The sequence below is a fragment of the Rhincodon typus genome, chromosome 1 (genome assembly GCF_021869965.1).
Source record: "Rhincodon typus isolate 14 chromosome 1, sRhiTyp1.1, whole genome shotgun sequence".
In the NCBI taxonomy this organism is placed as follows: Eukaryota; Metazoa; Chordata; class Chondrichthyes; order Orectolobiformes; family Rhincodontidae; genus Rhincodon; species Rhincodon typus.
Genome location: NC_063332.1, coordinates 5,121,229 through 5,138,567, shown reverse-complemented (window position 1 = coordinate 5,138,567; position 17,339 = coordinate 5,121,229). Strand labels below are relative to the sequence as shown.

Here is a 17,339-nt window from a genome sequence, read left to right as displayed (position 1 = left end):
TTCCTGCTCCTCTGATGCTGCTTGGCCTGCTGTGTTCATCCAGCTCTACACCTTGTTAACTCAATAAATCAATCAAATTCACAGTACTCCAGCTGAGGTAGAACAAATGTTTCGTATCAAAGTAATGTAATTTCCTGTCTTCCGTAATCAATTCTATTTGTAAAGCCCAAGGACTGGTACAGTTTATTACTTTTATTTCACCTTAAAAGATTTGCATATGAACACAAGTGAGTTGCATCACGAAAGCATTGAAAATTTAAAAGGGGACTGTTAGGCCCCTCACGCATATGCTAGCCCAAGAATGAGCTATCCAACCCCATTTTCCCAGCCATGGCCCATAGTCCAATGGGTGGTGGAACCCCAAGTGCAAAGGGGGTTCTGCCTCAACCTCCCTTTCTGGTAATGATCTGCAGAATCCAGGCATCCCTTTGAGCAAACTTCTCAAGGACTTAGGGTGGCACGGTGGCTTAGTGGTTAGTACTGCTGCCTCACAGCACCAGGGACCTGGGTTCAGTTCTGCCCTTGGGCAACCTTCTGTGAGAAGTTTGCACATTCTCCCTGTGTCTGTGTGGGTTTGCTCCTGTTTCGTCTTCCAGTCCAAAGATTTGCAGGTTAGGTAGATTGCCCATAGTGTTCAAGGATGTGTAGATTAGGTGAGTTATATGGGATGGGTCTGGGTGGGATGCTCTGACCATCAGTGTGGACTTGTTGAGCCTGTTCCCACACTGTAGGGATTCTATGATCTATGACTCCTCTCTAATTGTTCTCTGTCCTATCAACCAGAGGCTGCTCAACATGGGAATGCACCATGCCAGGCAGGAGGAGATCTCCCCACATCACTGGGCATGCTCTCTGATTAGAAATGCCATAGTATGAAGTAAAAATAATGTCACCTCTCTCTGGGGTGGCACTGTGGGAGTCAAGCCAAAAGTTTAATATTTTATCAAAGTATCTAAAATTTTCCCAATTTGCCTATGTTATAAGCCCAGAAAGCATGGACCAGGTTTCTGTATTTAACAATAATTGTTGCTCTTGTTAAAGGAGGCAATGACCTAATGGTATTGTTACTGGACTGTTACTCTAGAGACCCCAGTAATGTTCTGGGGGACTGAGTTCAAATCCTGTCATGGTGGACAGTAGAAGTTGGATTCAGGTTTTTAAAAATCTGACATTAAGTGTCTAATGATGATCATGAAATTGGTGTCAGTTGTTGGGAAAGATTGAGGGAAGAAAACTGCCATCATCACCTGGTCTGGCCTACATGTGACTCCAGACCCACAGCAGTACTGTTCTCTCTTAACTAACCTCTGGGGCAATGAGTGATGGGAATTAAAAGCTGGTCTAGCCAGAGATGCCCTCATCCTGTAAATGAATTTTTAATAAAAGCCCCAGCAAGCACCAGAACTCCTTGATGAGAGTCAAGGCTGATTCCTCTCCCATCCCCGTTGGTGATTGGCCCATCCTGCTCTGCGATTCGAGCCGATGGTATTATTTGGTCAGATGCGATCTATTCCCTGACCCATTTGGAATAACAGAGTGCTGCTCTACCATAATTTTCAATCACACCCCTGAACTGGAAACTCCTGAACCCACTGGAGTTCTTTGAGACAAAGATATCTGGTATGCGATGCAGAGTGACACCTTAGTGTGGGTTCAATTCCCTCAATGGCTGAGGTTACCACAAAGGCCCCTCCTTCTTAACCTCTCCCCTCACCTGAGGAATAGTGACCCTCAGGTTAAACCACCACCTGTCTCTAATGAAAGAGCAGCCCTATCGCCCAGTAGGCCCATGTCGATTTTCTTTTATATCGGTGAGTGCGCAGGATTGTAATAAAAATCCTTTCTATCACAGAACGGAGAGAAGGTGTTACCTAAGGATGACATTGAGTGCCCCAGTGGCTGGAAATGGGAAGATGTGGAATGGTCCACTGACCTTAACCGAGCTGTGGATGAACAAGGTAGGTGGCAGATACTTGGACAAAGCAAAGTCATCTGGAGTGTCTCCATATCCCGTCAGCCTCCTTCCTCTATTCCTCAACCACAAAGTCTTGAACCTTCGTGGTGTTGAAATCGAGGCTCAATCAGACCATCTTCAACTCCAAATCGTTCCTTTGCACAACCTCAAAGTCTTTCCCCTCTTCTCCCTGCCATCTGTAAACCAGGCCATTCCTGGTGCCAATGGGACAGACAATACAGGAAGGCCAGGGAGCGACAGTTAGTCCAGCGGTGGCAATATTGCCCTTAACATCTTGGGATCTTTTATCAAGGTTGCAGCGGAGTTGACTCCAAATCTGGAGCTCGTGCACTCCATCCATTTCTTTTCTTCTTTCTACTTAATTCCATTCCTCAGATGGTTTTGGTGGTGGAGAGTTAAGACAGCATGGACTTGAGGAACTCCTGGCCTCGAGGAGAAGCCCAGAACAGACTCCCTGCTTTGGAAGGACTGTAATGCTGAACTTTTACCTTTATTCCTTTATTTTTCTAGTTTATACCTAGGATTTTGTACCTAGGTATCTTTGTACCTAAGATAGCGCTGGGAATAGTGACTTTTCACTGTACTCCTGTACTTGAGTACGTGTGACAATATATCCTAATTCTAGTTCTAATAATAACAACTGCTTGTATCTAAAAAGCACCTTTAGTGTAAAAATACCAATGTCATGGGAAACAATATTGTATGAGAAGAGAATGTTGGCAAGTTGTCTCCAACTGTTATACATATTGCTGTAGAGAATGCACCAGTTAGCTGTTGACTGACAAATTAACTGCCATGACGTTGGTATTTTGATGGATTATTCTGATGAATGCACGGTGAAAAGTTTCAACAAAAATGCTTTATTTTTCAGCAACACTAAAAAAGAATTTGCTGTGTTGTTTAAATTTTAAACTGTACAGGTGGGTACTAATTGGTCAGGACCTTGTCCTATTAAGTGAAACCAGAGAATTGCTGTTGCTGGTTTGTTGAGTTAGTGTATGAACATGTTTTTACAAACCTCTATGTATTAATGCATTGTAGCTTCTAGTTCACACTACAAGCCTGACTGACAATCCTAAATTGGTTGACAAATAATTCTTTACAGGGGAGGTCATCACCTAGGTCATCACCTAGTGGTATTGTTGCTGGCCTGTTAATCTGGAGACCCAGATAACAATCTGTAGACTGAGGTTCAAATCCCACCACAACAGATGGTGGAATTTGAATTTAATAAATATCTGGAATTAAGAATCTAATGATGATCAATTGTCAAATTATAATGTTTAAAAAACATTTGGGTAAGTACACAAATAGGAAAGGTTTGGAGGGATATGGGCCAGGGGTAGGCAGGTGGGGCTAGTTTAGTTTGGGATTATGTTTGACTCGGACTGAAGGGTCTGTTTTTGTGCTGTATGACTCTATGATCCACCAGATTTTGGGATATACACCCTATATACCTGGCATCACAGCATCACTGAAACTCATACACCACATTACTCAGCTGTGTGGTAGGAGGTTGCATCTTGTTAGTGGTGAACACCACTCGTGTTGCTATAGCAAGGCAGCACCATGAAACTATTCCCCGACAGTTTAAATGTTGCCTCCCCTTTGCTTTGGCATTTCCTGCCAATTGTCCTGATGAGTGCAAGAGGAAAGTTTCAACTAAATGTGTCTTTATTCAGAAATACCCAAGCTTCATACTGTCAAATGACAACCATTTTTTAATTCATTCATAAGAACAAGGATATGGGCAATAGTCTCTGAGGAAGTATATTTCCCCCATCTCTGTTCACCCTGGAGAAGGCAGTGGTGAGCTGCCTTCTTAAGCAATTGCCATCCATTTAGTGGAGGTTAGGAAATATTGGGAAAGGATTGGTGGTGAAGGAACGGCGATATATTTCCAAATCAGAATTCTGTGACACTTAGAGAGATGGTGGTGTATCTGCTGCCTTTGTCCTTTGAGATGGAAGTGATGTGAGTTTGGAAGGTGCTGCCAAAGGACACTTGGTGAATTTCTGCAGCGCACCTACAAAGAACAAAGAACAAAGAAAATTACAGCACAGGAACAGGCCCTTCGGCCCTCCAACCCTGCGCCGATCCAGATCCTATATCTAAACCTGTCGCCTATTTTCCAAGGATCTGTATCCCTCTGCTCCCTGCCCATTCATGTATCTGTCTAGATACATCTTAAATGACGCTATCGTGCCCGCCTCTACCACCTCCGCTGGCAATGCGTTCCAGGCACCCACCACCCTCTGCGTAAAGAACTTTCCATGCATATCTCCCTTAAACTTTTCCCCTCTCACCTTGAAATCGTGACCCCTAGTAATTGAGTCCCCCACTCTGGGAAAAAGCTTCTTGCTATCCACCCTATCTATACATCTCATGATTTTGTAGACCTCAATCAGGTCCCCCCTCAACCTCCGTTTTTCTAACGTAAATAATCCTAATCTACTCAACCTCTCTTCATAGCTAGCGCCCTCCATACCGGGCAACATCCTGGTGAACCTCCTCTGCACCTTCTCCAAAGCATCCACATCCTTTTGGTAATGTGGCGACCAGAACTGTACACAGTATTCCAAATGTGGTCGAACCAAAGTCCTATACAACTGTAACATGACCTGCCAACTCTTGTACTCAATACCCCGTCCGATGAATGAAAGCATGCCGTATGCCTTCTTGACCACTCTATCCACCTGTGTTGCCACCTTCAGGGTACAATGGACCTGAACACCCAGATCTCTCTGTGGATCAATTTTCCCCAGGGCTTTTCCATTTACCATATAGTTCGCTCTTGAATTGGATCTTCCAAAATGCATCATCTTCTGGAATCATAAGAAACCCTGCGGTATGAAAGCAGGCCTTTTGGCCCATCAAGTCACACCGACTCTCTGAAGAGCATTCCCACACAAACACACCCCTCTACACTATCCCTGTAACCCTGCATTTCCCATGGCTAATCCACCAAGCCTACACATCCCTGAACACTATGGGCAATTTCCCACGGCCAGTCCACCTAAATTACACATCTTTGGACTGTGGGAGGAAACCGGAGCATCCAGAGGAAACCCACTCAGACACGGGGAGAATGTGCAAACTCCACACAGACAGTCACCCGAGGGTGGAGTCGAAACCAGGTCCCTGGCGCTGTGAGGCAGCAATGCCAGTCCTGCATGGCATGCTGTTAGACGAGGCGAATCAGCTTTAATGGCATCTTCCTCTTTCTGCGTTTCAGCTCATGGGACTGATTGGTTTCTATTGTGTGACAGGCCTGAGGGCTGAATGGCTTCATCCCTTTCCTGTGTAAAAGGCATGAGGCGCTAAATGGCCTCATTCTGTTCCTACATTGCAATTGTTGGGTGATTTCCTCCAGGCATCTCGAGTCAGAGGTAGGTCAGGATGGTTCTGGGTTGTCAGTTTTCTCTTCCCTGGAGCAGTGTAATGGAGCCATTGTGATATTACCACACCCTTTACCTTTCAGAACGGAAGGACTAGGAGCAGGAGTGGGGAATTCAGCCCCTCAAGCCTGCTGCATGCCCAAGTTGTTCAGTTCATAAATCAACAGTTTCGGCAAGTCCGTTATCCTGACTCAGAGGGAACTGAACTCTGCCAAGATCTGAATAAAAACTGAAAGAACTGTGGATGCTGTACATCAGGAACAAAAACAGAAGTTGCTGGAAAAGCTCAGCAGGTCTGGCAGCACCTTTTCCAGCAACTTCTGTTTTTGTTTCTGTCAAGATCTGGCTTGTTCCTGGCATTTGTCAGACAGTACAAAAGAGGCCTTCAGCCCATTGAGTGTGTATCGTAAAAAACATACTACAACCTACACTGGTCCCACTTTCCTGCACTAGGCCCATAGCCTTGAATGTTAGTGTGAGAGTATTGAAATGATTGGGGTGTACAGGTGGCAGGGGTCGGAGGTGGAATTGTGGGTGAGGGGCTATTTGCCTTGTTCCAGCTCTGATTTACCCCTGTTATCCAACCCCCCCTCGCCAGGCTGGGAGTATGGATTCACCATCCCACCGGATCGGAAGCCCAAATCCTGGGCCCCGGCAGAGAAGATGTACCACACAAACAGGAGGCGTCGTTGGGTCCGAATGCGCAGGAGGGACCTTCAACAGTTGGAAGCACTCCGCAAGGTGAGGCCATGGGAATTCCTATAGACCAGGATGCATTAACAGTGGAGAGCGGTGGGGGGGAGGGGAAAGACAGAGTCCCCTTTTTGGGAATTCCTGGTGCCCCCCTCCCTCCTCATTCCAAGGATGCCTGTTTCCCAATCATTGGAACAACAATGGCAGGGTATTCTGGGGGTAGTTTGAGAGGCACAGCAGAAATCCATCCCAAATAAGGAGAAACGTACCAAAGGGGGAGGACGAGCCAAACATCGCTGACAAGGGAAGTCAGGGACAGCATAAATACAAAAGGAAAAAGCATACAATGTGGTGAAGCCAGAGGTTTGGGAAGCCTTTAAAAATCTTTAGAGGATAATTAAAAAAGCAATAAAGGGGGAAGAAGTATGAGAGTAAGCTAGCTAGTAATATAAAAGAAGACTGCAAGAGATTTTTTTAGATATCTAAGAGGTAAGAGAGAGGCAATGGTTGGGCATTGAACTGCTGGAGAAATAGTAATGGGGAACGAAGAAATAGGGGAACTGAACAGGTATTTTGCATCAATTTTCACGATGAAAGACACCAATAGGATTCAACTGAGTCGGGGACAGAAGTGAGCAGCCTTCACTAAGGAGCAAGTGTTGGGGAAGCTGAAAGGTCTGTTTTTAAGGATGAGATTGTGGAGCGCTTGGAAGTGCATGGTAAAACAGGGCTGAGCCAGTATGGTTTTGTTAAGGGGAGGTCATGCCTGACAAATCTGTTAGAATTCTCCGAGGAAGTAATGAGCAAATTAGACAAAAGAGAGCCAGTGGACGTGATGTATTTGGATTTCCAGAAGGCCTTTGAAATTTACAGAATGTTGAGAGGCCTGGATGGAATGGACGTGGAGAAGATGTTTCCACTACTAGGAGGGACTAGGACCTGAGAGCACAGCCTCAGAGTGAAGGGACAGCCCTTTAGAACTGAGATGAGGAGGAATTTCTTCAGCCAGAGGGTGGTCAGCTTGTTGCAGAGGGCTGTGAAGGTCAAGACATTGAATGTAATTAAGACAGAGACAGTTAGGTTCTTCATTAGAGAGGGATCCAAGGGTTATGGGGAGAAGACAGAAGAATAGGGTTGAGAAACATATCGGCCATGATCGAATAGTGGTGCAGACTCAATGGGCCGAATGGTCTAATTCTGCTCCCATATCTTACAGTCTTATGATCATCGTCATTCGCAGAATGGGGCATATTTCTTTCAACCACAGAATCATTCAGACCAAAATTCCCAGTGCAGTACTGAGGCAGAACTGTACAGTCAGAGGGAACTGTCTTTCATTAAACCATCTGCCCCAATGAATGAATTAGAGACATAGAATTCAAAATAGGCCGTTCAGCCCATCGAGTCTGCTCCACCATTCATAGAATCATAGAATCCCTACAGTGTGGAAACAGGCCCTTCGGCCCAACAAGTCCACACCGACCCTTGGAGCATCCCACCCAGACCCATCCCCCAATAACCCACACACCCCTGAACACTATGGGCAATTTAGCATGGCCAATCCACCTAGCCTGCACATCTTTGGACTGATCTGCCTGATCTGATAATCCACAACTCCGCTTTCATGCCATAAGCCTGGATTCCCTTCCAGATTAAAAATGTGTCTATCCCAGCCTTGAAAATTGAATACTGAAGGACCCAGCCTCAACAGCCCTCTGTGGTAAAGGATTCTGCAGATTCACAGCCCTCGGAGAGAAGAAATTCTTCCATGTCTCTGTCTTAAATGTGCAACTCTTTACTCTGAGATGAAACCCTCTGGTCTAACTGTCCCACAAGGGGAAACAACCTTTCCTCATCTACCTTGTCAAGTCCCCAAACAATCTTGTATGTTTCAATCAGGTCGCCTTTCGTTCTTCTCAATTCCAGCGAGTACAGGCCCAACCTACTCAACCTCTCTTCATAAGACAGTCCCTTCAGACCTGGGATCAGCTTCCAAGCTGGTGCATCTTTTCTGGGATAAGTGACCCAAATCTGCTCAGAAAGACCCCAGGAACACTGTTTTAAAGAAGATTGAAGAAAGTGGGTTTCTTCCCAGAGTGGTCTACAATAATTGTGCCCCAAACAACATCACAAGTGCAAACTACATTCCTTGTTTTTGGATCTTGCTGTGCACAAATTAGTTGCTGATTTGATTTGATTTATTATTGTCCCATGTACCCAGGTAGAGTGAAAAGTTTTGTTTTGTGTGCAGTACAGGCAGATCATACCATACAAAGATCACAGGGTGACAGAATAGTGCAAGGAATGCAATGTTATGGCTGCAGAGAAGGTGCGCAAAGAGCAACATCAGTATTGGATTTGAAATTTGAGAGGGCCATTCAGAAGTCTAATAGCAGTGAGGAAAACATACATTGAAGATAGGAGCAGGAGGAGGCCATTCAGCCCTTTGAGCCTGCTCCACAATTCAACACGATCATGGCTGATTGTCCAACTCAACAGCCTAATCCTGCTTTCTCCCCATAACCTTTGATCCCATTTGCCCCAAGTGCTATATCTAGTCACTTCTTGAATACATTCAATGTTTTGGCATCAACTACTTCCTGTGGTAATGAGTTCCACAGGCTCACCTCTCTTTGGTGAAGAAATGTCTCCTCATCTCCATCCTAAATGGTTTACCCTAAATCCTCAGACTGTGAGCGCTGGTCCTGGACACACCCACCATCGGGAACATCCTCCCTGCATCTACCCTGTCCAGTCCTGTTAGAATTTTATAAGTCTCTATGAGATCCCCCCTCATTTGTCTGAACTCCAGTGAAAGCAATCCCAACCTCGTCAATCTCTCCTCATCTGTCAGTCCCACTATCCCCGGAATCAGCCTGGTAAACCTTCACTGCACTCCCTCGAGAGCAACAGCATCTGTCCTCAGAAAAGGAGACCAAAACTGCTCACAATATTCCAGGTGTGGCCTCACCAAAGCCCTGTATATCTGCAACAACACATCCCTGCTCCTGTACTTGAAACCTCTCGCAATGAAGGCCAACATACCATTTACCTTCTTTACCACCTGCTGCACCTACACGCTTACCTTCAGTGACTGGTGCGCAAGGACCAACCCTCAGCCCACTTCCCCATATGACCAAGACCCCTCTGTGATGTTTGATACCCTTCCTTGCTATCAACAATACCTCCTAATTTTGTATCATCCACAAACTTACTAATCATGCGTTGTGCATTCACATCCAGATTATTTACATAAATAACAAATAACAAAGGTCTGAGCACAGAGCCTTGTGACACACCACTAGTCACAGGCCTCCAGTCTGAGAAACAACCTTCAACCATCACCCTCTGCTTCCTACCATCGAGCCAGTATTGATTCCAATTAGCTAGCTGTCCCTGGATTCCATGCGACCGAACCTTCATGATTAGCCTGCCATATGGGACCTTGTCAAAGGGAGAAGAAGGAAGATTTTGAGTTGTTTGGTCAGGATGTCTCAAAATGCTTCACAACCAATGGTGTACTTTTTCAATGTGACTACACACATTCTCCTCTCCCAATTTACAGCCTTTCAGGTAGTAACCTGCCTTCTTGTTTCTGCTTCCAAAGTGAATAATCTCAAATTTATCCAGATTATACTGCATCTGCCATTGATATGCCCACTCACCCAACCTGTCGAGATCATGCTGAAGGATCTCTGCATCCTCGTCACAATTCACCCTCCCACCCAACTTGACATCATCTGCAAACTTGGAGATGTTACATTTTGTTCCCTCATCCAAGATGCTGTTCTTTAATTTGTTGGTTTGTTGGTTTGGATTACAACCTCGATCACATTGAAAAAGTACTCCATTGGTCCTTGAGGAGTCGCGAGTGGTGCTGAACATTGTGCAATCATCGGCGAACATTCACACGTCTGTCCCTATGTTAGAGGGAAGGTCATTAATGAGGCAGCTGAAGATGGGCCTAGGATACTACCCTCAGGTTGGGGATCCAGGGAGAGCTACATAATTGGATTCAGAATTAGCTCGATGGTAGGAAGCAGAGGGTGATGGTTGAAGGTTGTTTCTCGGACTGGAGGCCTGTGACTAGTGGTGTGTCACAAGGGTCTGTGCTCAGACCTTTGTTATTTACATAAACTATCCGGATGTGAATGTACAAGGCATGATTAGTAAGTTTGTGGATGATATAAAGTTAGGAAGTATTGTTGATAGCGAAAACGTTTATCAAAAATTACAGAGGGATCTTGATCAGATGGGGAAGTGGGCTGAGGATTGGCAAATGTAATTCAATATAGATAAGTGTGAGGTGTTGCACTTTGGAAAGTCAAACCAAGGTTGAACTTATACAGTAAATGGTAAGGTCCTGAGGAGTGTTGTGGAACAGGGGTACCTAGGAGTACAAGTAAATAGTTCGTTGAAAGCGGCATCACAGGTACAGGGTGGTGAAGAAGGCATTTAGCATGTTGGCCTTCATTGGTCAAGGCATTGAGTATAGGAGTTGGGACGTTATGTTACAGTTGTGAGGCCGCATTTGGAGTATTGTGTACAGTTTTTGTCACCCTGTTATAGGAAAGACATAGTTAAACTGGAAAGTGTGCAAAGAAGATTTATGAGGATGTTGCCAGGGCTAGTAGTCATAGGGAGAGGTTGGCCAGGATAGGACTTTATCCCTTGGAACATAGGAGAGTGAGGGGCGACCTTATTGAGGTGTGTAAAATCATGAGGGGCATAGATAGGATGAATGCATATAGTCTTTTGCTCAGGGATGGGGAATTGAAAACCAGAGGGCATAGGTTTAAGGTGAGAGGGCAAAGATTTAAGAAGGACCTGAGGGGCAACTTCTTCACACAGAGAGTGGTGTGTATATGGAATGGGCTGCCGGAGAAAGTGGTTGAGGCAGGTACTTTAGTAACATTTAAAAAACATTTGGACAGGTACATGGATGAGGAAGATTGAGAGGGAAATGGACCAAATGTGGGCAGTTGGAACATGCTGCCGTGGTCAGCATGGACCAGTTTGGGCCGAAGGGCCTGTTTCCATGTTGTATTACTCTATGACTCTTCTGTTCTGAAAGATTTCTTTTTGCATGTTCTGTTTGTCGTTAAATATCCTGTGGACCCACAAGGGGTCACTGTTACTCTACAAGTCTAAACAGTGTTGCTGATAGAAGCTAGCCAGAGTGGAACAGAGCAAACTCCTCAGATTAAACAAAGCGAGGTTGTCTGTGCTGGTGTGTTACCGGAGACGGGTGAGGGGGTCCAGTTAACTGAGCAGTTGGTCTGCAATGCAGAGGGAAGGCAGCAGTGTGGGCTCAATTCCCACGCTGGCTGAGGTTACCTTGAAGAACTTTCATTCTTGACCTCTTCCCCTCACCTGAGGTTTGGTGACCCTGGGGTTAAACCACCACCAGTCATCCCCTTCTGTCTGCCATGAGAGAGCAACCCTATGCTCTGGTGACTTTAGCTTCCTTTTACAAGAGAGCTTCTAATAATAGAACTGTTAAAATAGAGGGCTATTAAGTTGTTGCCAGTAAAATTGATGAGGCAGAGCTTTGGAAGGGTACAGTTGTACATATTTTTGGTTGAAGTCATTTGGAGTAAAACTATTGCAGTTATTTTTAATCAAGTTGCTCAGACATGTTATGACACTGCTCTGGGGTAGCTGGGGTTTAAAACCCCAGTGCTTCTGGTTTTAGAGTCAAGGGCACTACCACTGAAACACACAAGCCCATGCTTGATTATTACTTCCTCAGCCTTTTCAACTGCTATTTTAAGATTTTTGAGTCAGTTACGGCGTCTGAGTTCTTTCTCACTCTAATGTACAGTTCCAGTAAAAGGTACAATCACTTTCTCCCTGCAGGTCATTTGGGTTGATCTGCTGTTAGAGAGAGAGACATGACCAGTGATAGTTTAGCCCGAGGGTCACCGAAACCTCTTGAATTTGAAAGGACTCTAATGAATTTATTGGGCTGTTGAAGGACTTTAACACATATGCTAGGCTTTCCATACGATTTCCTGGGCTGTATGTCACAGGAACAGGCCATTCGGCCCAACCTGCCCATGCTGGGGTCAGTGATCCATTTGAGTGTCCCTCCATCTGACCTTATCTAAACCTGCCATTGTAAACCTCTACACCCTTCTCCCTCAATGTTTGACCAGCTTCCCCCGTCGATAACATTCACATCAATTCTACGGCAGGAAGTTCCAAATTCACGCAACTCGTTAACTGAAGACGTTTCTCCTGAAGTTCCTTTTGGACTTCTTGGACATTTTCTTCTTGATATTTTCTGGGATTGATGACACATGAGGAAACACTTGCTTCATTTCCCCTCCATTAAAATTTTCTGTAATTTGAAAGATCTCTGATGGCTCACCTCTCAGCCTCCTTTTCCCAAGGGTGGAGAACCCAGCATGTCACCTGTGCCAGATGTATTTAAACCCACATATTTCTGGGTGCCATCTCTGTAAATCATCTCAGCAATGACTTTTACAGTGCAGTAACCAGCAGCGCTCAGAGTGTCATGGTTCAATGCAGGTTTAGCATGACTTCATTATATTTCAGTTCTGGCCCTCTCAAGGTGAAACCACATGTTTGGTTAGTTCTTTGTTCCTGGCTTTGCCTAAGCATAGCGTGTAGTCGCTGTGCATTTCCATGGCTCCTTCATTCCATCAAGACTTAATTGAAAGTGGAGTCGCAGGTAGACAGGATAGTGAAGGGGGCATTTGGTACATAGAACATAGAACAGTACAGCACAGTACAGGCCCTTTGGCCCACGATGTTGTGCCAAACTTTTACCCTAAACCTAAGGTCTATCTAACCTCCACCCCTACTTTAAACTATCATCCATATGCCTATCTAATAGCCGCTTAAATGCCCCTAATGAGGCCGACTCCACTACCCTCTCCGGCAATGCATTCCACGCCCCTACCACTCTCTGAGTAAAGAACCTACCTCTGACGTCTCCCCTATATCTACCTCCACTCACTTTAAAACTATGTCCCCTCGTAATAGCTACCTCCACCCTAGGAAAAAGTCTCTGGCTGTCTACTCTATCTATACCTCTGATCATTTTGTATGCTTGCCTTTATTGGTCAGTGCATTGAGTAAAGGAGTTGGGAGGTCATGTTGCGGCTGTACAAGACATTGAATAGACCACTTTTGGAATATTGCATTTATTTCTGGCCTCCCTGCTATAGGAAGGATGTTGAGGAAAGTTGAAAGGGTTCAGAAAAGATTTACAAGGATGTTGCCGGGGTTGGAGGGTTTGAGCTATAGGGAAAGGCTGAATAGGCTGGGGCTATTTTCCCTGGAGCATCGGAGGCTGAGAGGTGACCTTATAGAGGTTTATAAAATCATGAAGGGCATGGATAGGCTGAATAGCCACGGTTTTTTTCCGAGGGTAGGAGAGTCCAAAACTGGAGGGCATAGGGTTAAGGTGAAGGGGGGAGGATTTAAAAGGAACCTAAGGGGCTGAGGGTGGTGCATGTATGGAATGAGCTGCCAGAGGAAGTGGTGGAGGCTGGTACAATTACAGCATTTAAAAGGCATCTGGATGGGTATATGAATAGGAAGGGTTTAGAGGGATAGAGCCAAATGCTGGCAACCGTGACTAGATTAGTTTAGGATAGCTGGTCAGCATGGACGAGTTGGACTGAAGGCTCTGTTTCTGTGCTGTACCTTTTTATAACTCTATGACATGAACCCTCCAAGTACTGAGTGACCCCACCCCTATTCTTCCCACTGGAATGTGCTACCTCACATTTATCAGCGTTGAACTTCACTTCCCAATTTTGTAAGTGTCCTTCTGCACTTTCTCACTCTCTCCCTTCATATTCACAGTCACATCAATTTGCGTGACATCCATAAATTTAGTAATTGTGTTTTTCTTTCCAAGATCTAAATTGTTGGTGTAAATTGGACACAGCACAGACTGTTTTTAAACAGTTAACCTTCTGACATTCTGATTCACTCCCTTTTACTCCCACTCTCTGCTTTCTGTTTTAATTTCGGCTCACAATCCCCTTGTCCACATTTTCAGACCTTATTCATTGGGCAGCACTACATTGACAGCAAGTAGAAACTCCATTTAAATTACATCTCAAACCATTAAGGCTACATCTATCAACATGTCGAGTTTTAAAGAAGATCGGCGAATGTGTTAGGTTTTATGGGATGCTAGCAAAACAGAATGGAAGTGGAGAGAGATGTCTGTCTTTTATTTTAACTCATTTAGATGTCTCTGAAGACAGATGGTGAATTCAGTCTTGAAGGCACTCACAATCTACTCCATGCTGTCCCTGACCACATTGAGGGACAACCCTTCCTTGATCGCACAGGCCACACAGTATTGAAAAACCCTTCCATAATTAGATCATAGATCAGGGAAATTTAGGCTAAGACTAACAAATGGTGTCTACACCCAGCCCTGAGTCAAGTGAACAGTCTGAGACTCACTCCCATTAGGGCAATGTAGAGGGAGCTTTATTCTGCTCTGACACCATACTGTCCCTGTTCTGGGAGTGTTTGGTAGGAACAGTGAAGAGGAGCTTTGCTCTGTATCTAACCCCATGCTGTCCCTGTTCTGGGAGTATTTGATGGGGACAGAGTAGAGAGAGCGTTACTCTGTATGTAACCCCGTGCTGTCCCTGTGCTGAGAGTGTTTGATGGGGACAGTGTAGAGAGAGCTTTACTCTGTATGTAACCCCGTACTGTCCCTGTGCTGGGAGTGTTTGATGGGGATAGTATAGAGGGAGCTTTCCTCTGCATCTAACCCCGTGCTGTCTCTGTCCTGGGAATGTTTGATGGGGACAGTGTTGATGAGTATAAGACTATAAGATATAGGAACAGAATTAGGCATTCAGTCCATTGAGTCTGCTCCACCATTCAGTCATGGCTCATAGATTTCTCAGCCCCATTCTCCTGCTGTCTCCCTGTGACCCTTGACCTCCTTACTAACCAAGAACATATCTATCTCTGTCTTAAATACACCCAATGATTTGGCCTCCACAGCCCTCTACAGCAATAAGTTTCACAGATTCCCCATCCTCTGGCTGAAGAAATTCCTCCCCATTCAGGTCAAAAGGGTCATCTCTTCACTCTGAGGCTGTGCCCTCAGGTCCTAGTTGCTCCTACTAGTGGAAATACCTTCTCCATGTCCACTCTATCCAGGCCTCTCAGTATTCTGTAAGTGTCAATCTCATCCGCGCTCAATGTTATAAACTCTATTGAGCACGGACCCAGTGTTGTCAGCTGCTCATTTTGTGACAAGCACTTCATCCCTGGGACCATTCTTGTAAAATTCCTTTGGACCCCATTCAATACCAGCACATCCTTCCTTAGATACCAGGCCTAGAAACTACCACAATATCCCAAATGCAGTCTGACCAGAGCCTTATACAGCCTCAGCAGTTTGTCTCTGCACTCTCGAAATGAATGCCAACGTTGCATTTACCTTCCTAACTGGAAACTGAACCTGCGTGTTAACCTTAAGAGAATCCTGAACTAGGACACCCAAGTCCCTTTGTGCTTCAGATTTCCAAAGCTTTTCTCCATTCAGACAACAGTTTATGCCCCTATTGTTCTTACCAAAGTGTATAACATCACACCTTCCCACACTGTATTCCATCTGCCATTTCTTTGCCCACTCTCCTAGCTTTTCCAAGTCCTTCTGCAGCCTCCCCACTTCCTCAACACTACCTATCCCTCTGTGTATCTTTGTGTCATCTGCAAACTTAGCAACAATGCCCTCAGTTCCTTCGCCCAGATCGTTCATGTAGAACATGAGTACTCATGGTCCCAACACTGACCGCTTCAGAACTCCACCAGTCACCAGCTGCCATCCTGAAAAGACCCCTTTATCCCCACTCTCTGCTTTCTGCCAATCAGCCAATCCTCTATCCATGCCAGTACCTTGCCCCTAACACCATGGGCTCTTATCATATCTAGCAACCTTCTGTGTGGCACCTTGTCAAATGACTTCTGAAAATCCAAATAGATCATGTCCACTGGCTCTCCTTTGTCTAATTTGCTTGTTACCTCCTCAAAGAATTCTAACAGATTTGTCAGGCAAGGCTCCCCTTGATGAAGTCCCATTTTGCCATGCACTTCCCAGTACTCTGCAATCTCATCCATTGCAACCTCTGCTGGTTTTTAAAGATTTCCCAATCCTTTGGCTTCCCACTAATCTTCACCACATTGTATGCTTTTTCTTTTACGCTGTCCCTGACTTCCCCTGTCAGCCACAGTTGCCTCATCCTGCCTTTAATATATTTATTCTTCCTTTGCATGAATTTCTGTTGTGCCTCCTGAATTACCCCCAGAAACTCCTGCCATTGCTGCTCCTCTATTTTCCCTGCTGGGCTCCCCTTCCAATCAGCTCTGGCCAGTTCTTCCCTCATGTCTTTGTATTTACCTTTACTGAATTGTAATGCCCCTTACATCTGATTCCAGCTTCTCCCTCTCAAACTGCAGGGTGAATTCTATCATATTACTGTCAGTGCCCCCTTGGGGTATCTTCACCTTAAGCTCGCTGATCAACACTGCCTCATTACACATCACCAAATCCAGAATTGCCTGTTCCCTAGTGGGGTCTACCACAATCTACTCCAAAAAAAACCCCATCTTGTAGACAGTCCACAAATTCCTTTTCTGTGATCTGTTACCAAAGCGATTTTCCCAGTCCACTTCCATATTGGAGACCCCCATGATTACTGTAATAGTGCCTTTCTTACATACCTTTTCTATGTCCTGATTCATTTTCCACCCCACACCATGGCTATGACCTGTACACAACTCTCATTAGGGTCTTAACTCCACACTGTGTTATCTCATCAGGGTCTTTTTCTCTTTGTTCTGTGGAAGGGTCACCGGACCCGAAACATTAACTCTGTTTTCTCCTCCACAGATGCTGCCAGACCTGCTGAGCTTTTCCAGCAACTTTGTTTTTGTTCCTTTTCTCTTTGTAGTTCCTCAATTCTAAACCACACAGATTGTACAACTTCCAATCTTGCTATCGATTTAATTTATTCCTTACTAACAAGGCCAACCTCACCCCCTCTGCCCATCCTTTCAATAGGACATGTATCCTTGGATATTTCGTTCCCAGCCCAGATCCCCCTGCAGCCATGTCTCTGTGATACCCACAACATCGTACCACCAATTTCACGCTGCGCTACAAGCTCATTTACCTTGTTCCATATGCTGCGTGTATTTAAGTACCACACCCTCAGTCCTGCGATAACTGGCCCACCCCCACCCCGTTCTCATAGTTCACC

The 17,339-nt window shown here is 45.2% G+C and overlaps 1 protein-coding gene across 1 annotated transcript in view; it reads left to right on the top strand.

Moving 5' to 3' along the window:
* The window catches only part of dysf (dysferlin, limb girdle muscular dystrophy 2B (autosomal recessive)), a 236,281-nt gene that overhangs the window by 128,353 nt on the left and 90,589 nt on the right, over positions 1 to 17,339 (top strand). Inside the window, exons 26-27 of the mRNA XM_048600995.1 lie at positions 1,853 to 1,958; positions 5,972 to 6,114. Coding sequence (XP_048456952.1) covers positions 1,853 to 1,958; positions 5,972 to 6,114 — 249 coding nt within the window. The remainder of the gene's footprint in view (positions 1 to 1,852; positions 1,959 to 5,971; positions 6,115 to 17,339) is intronic.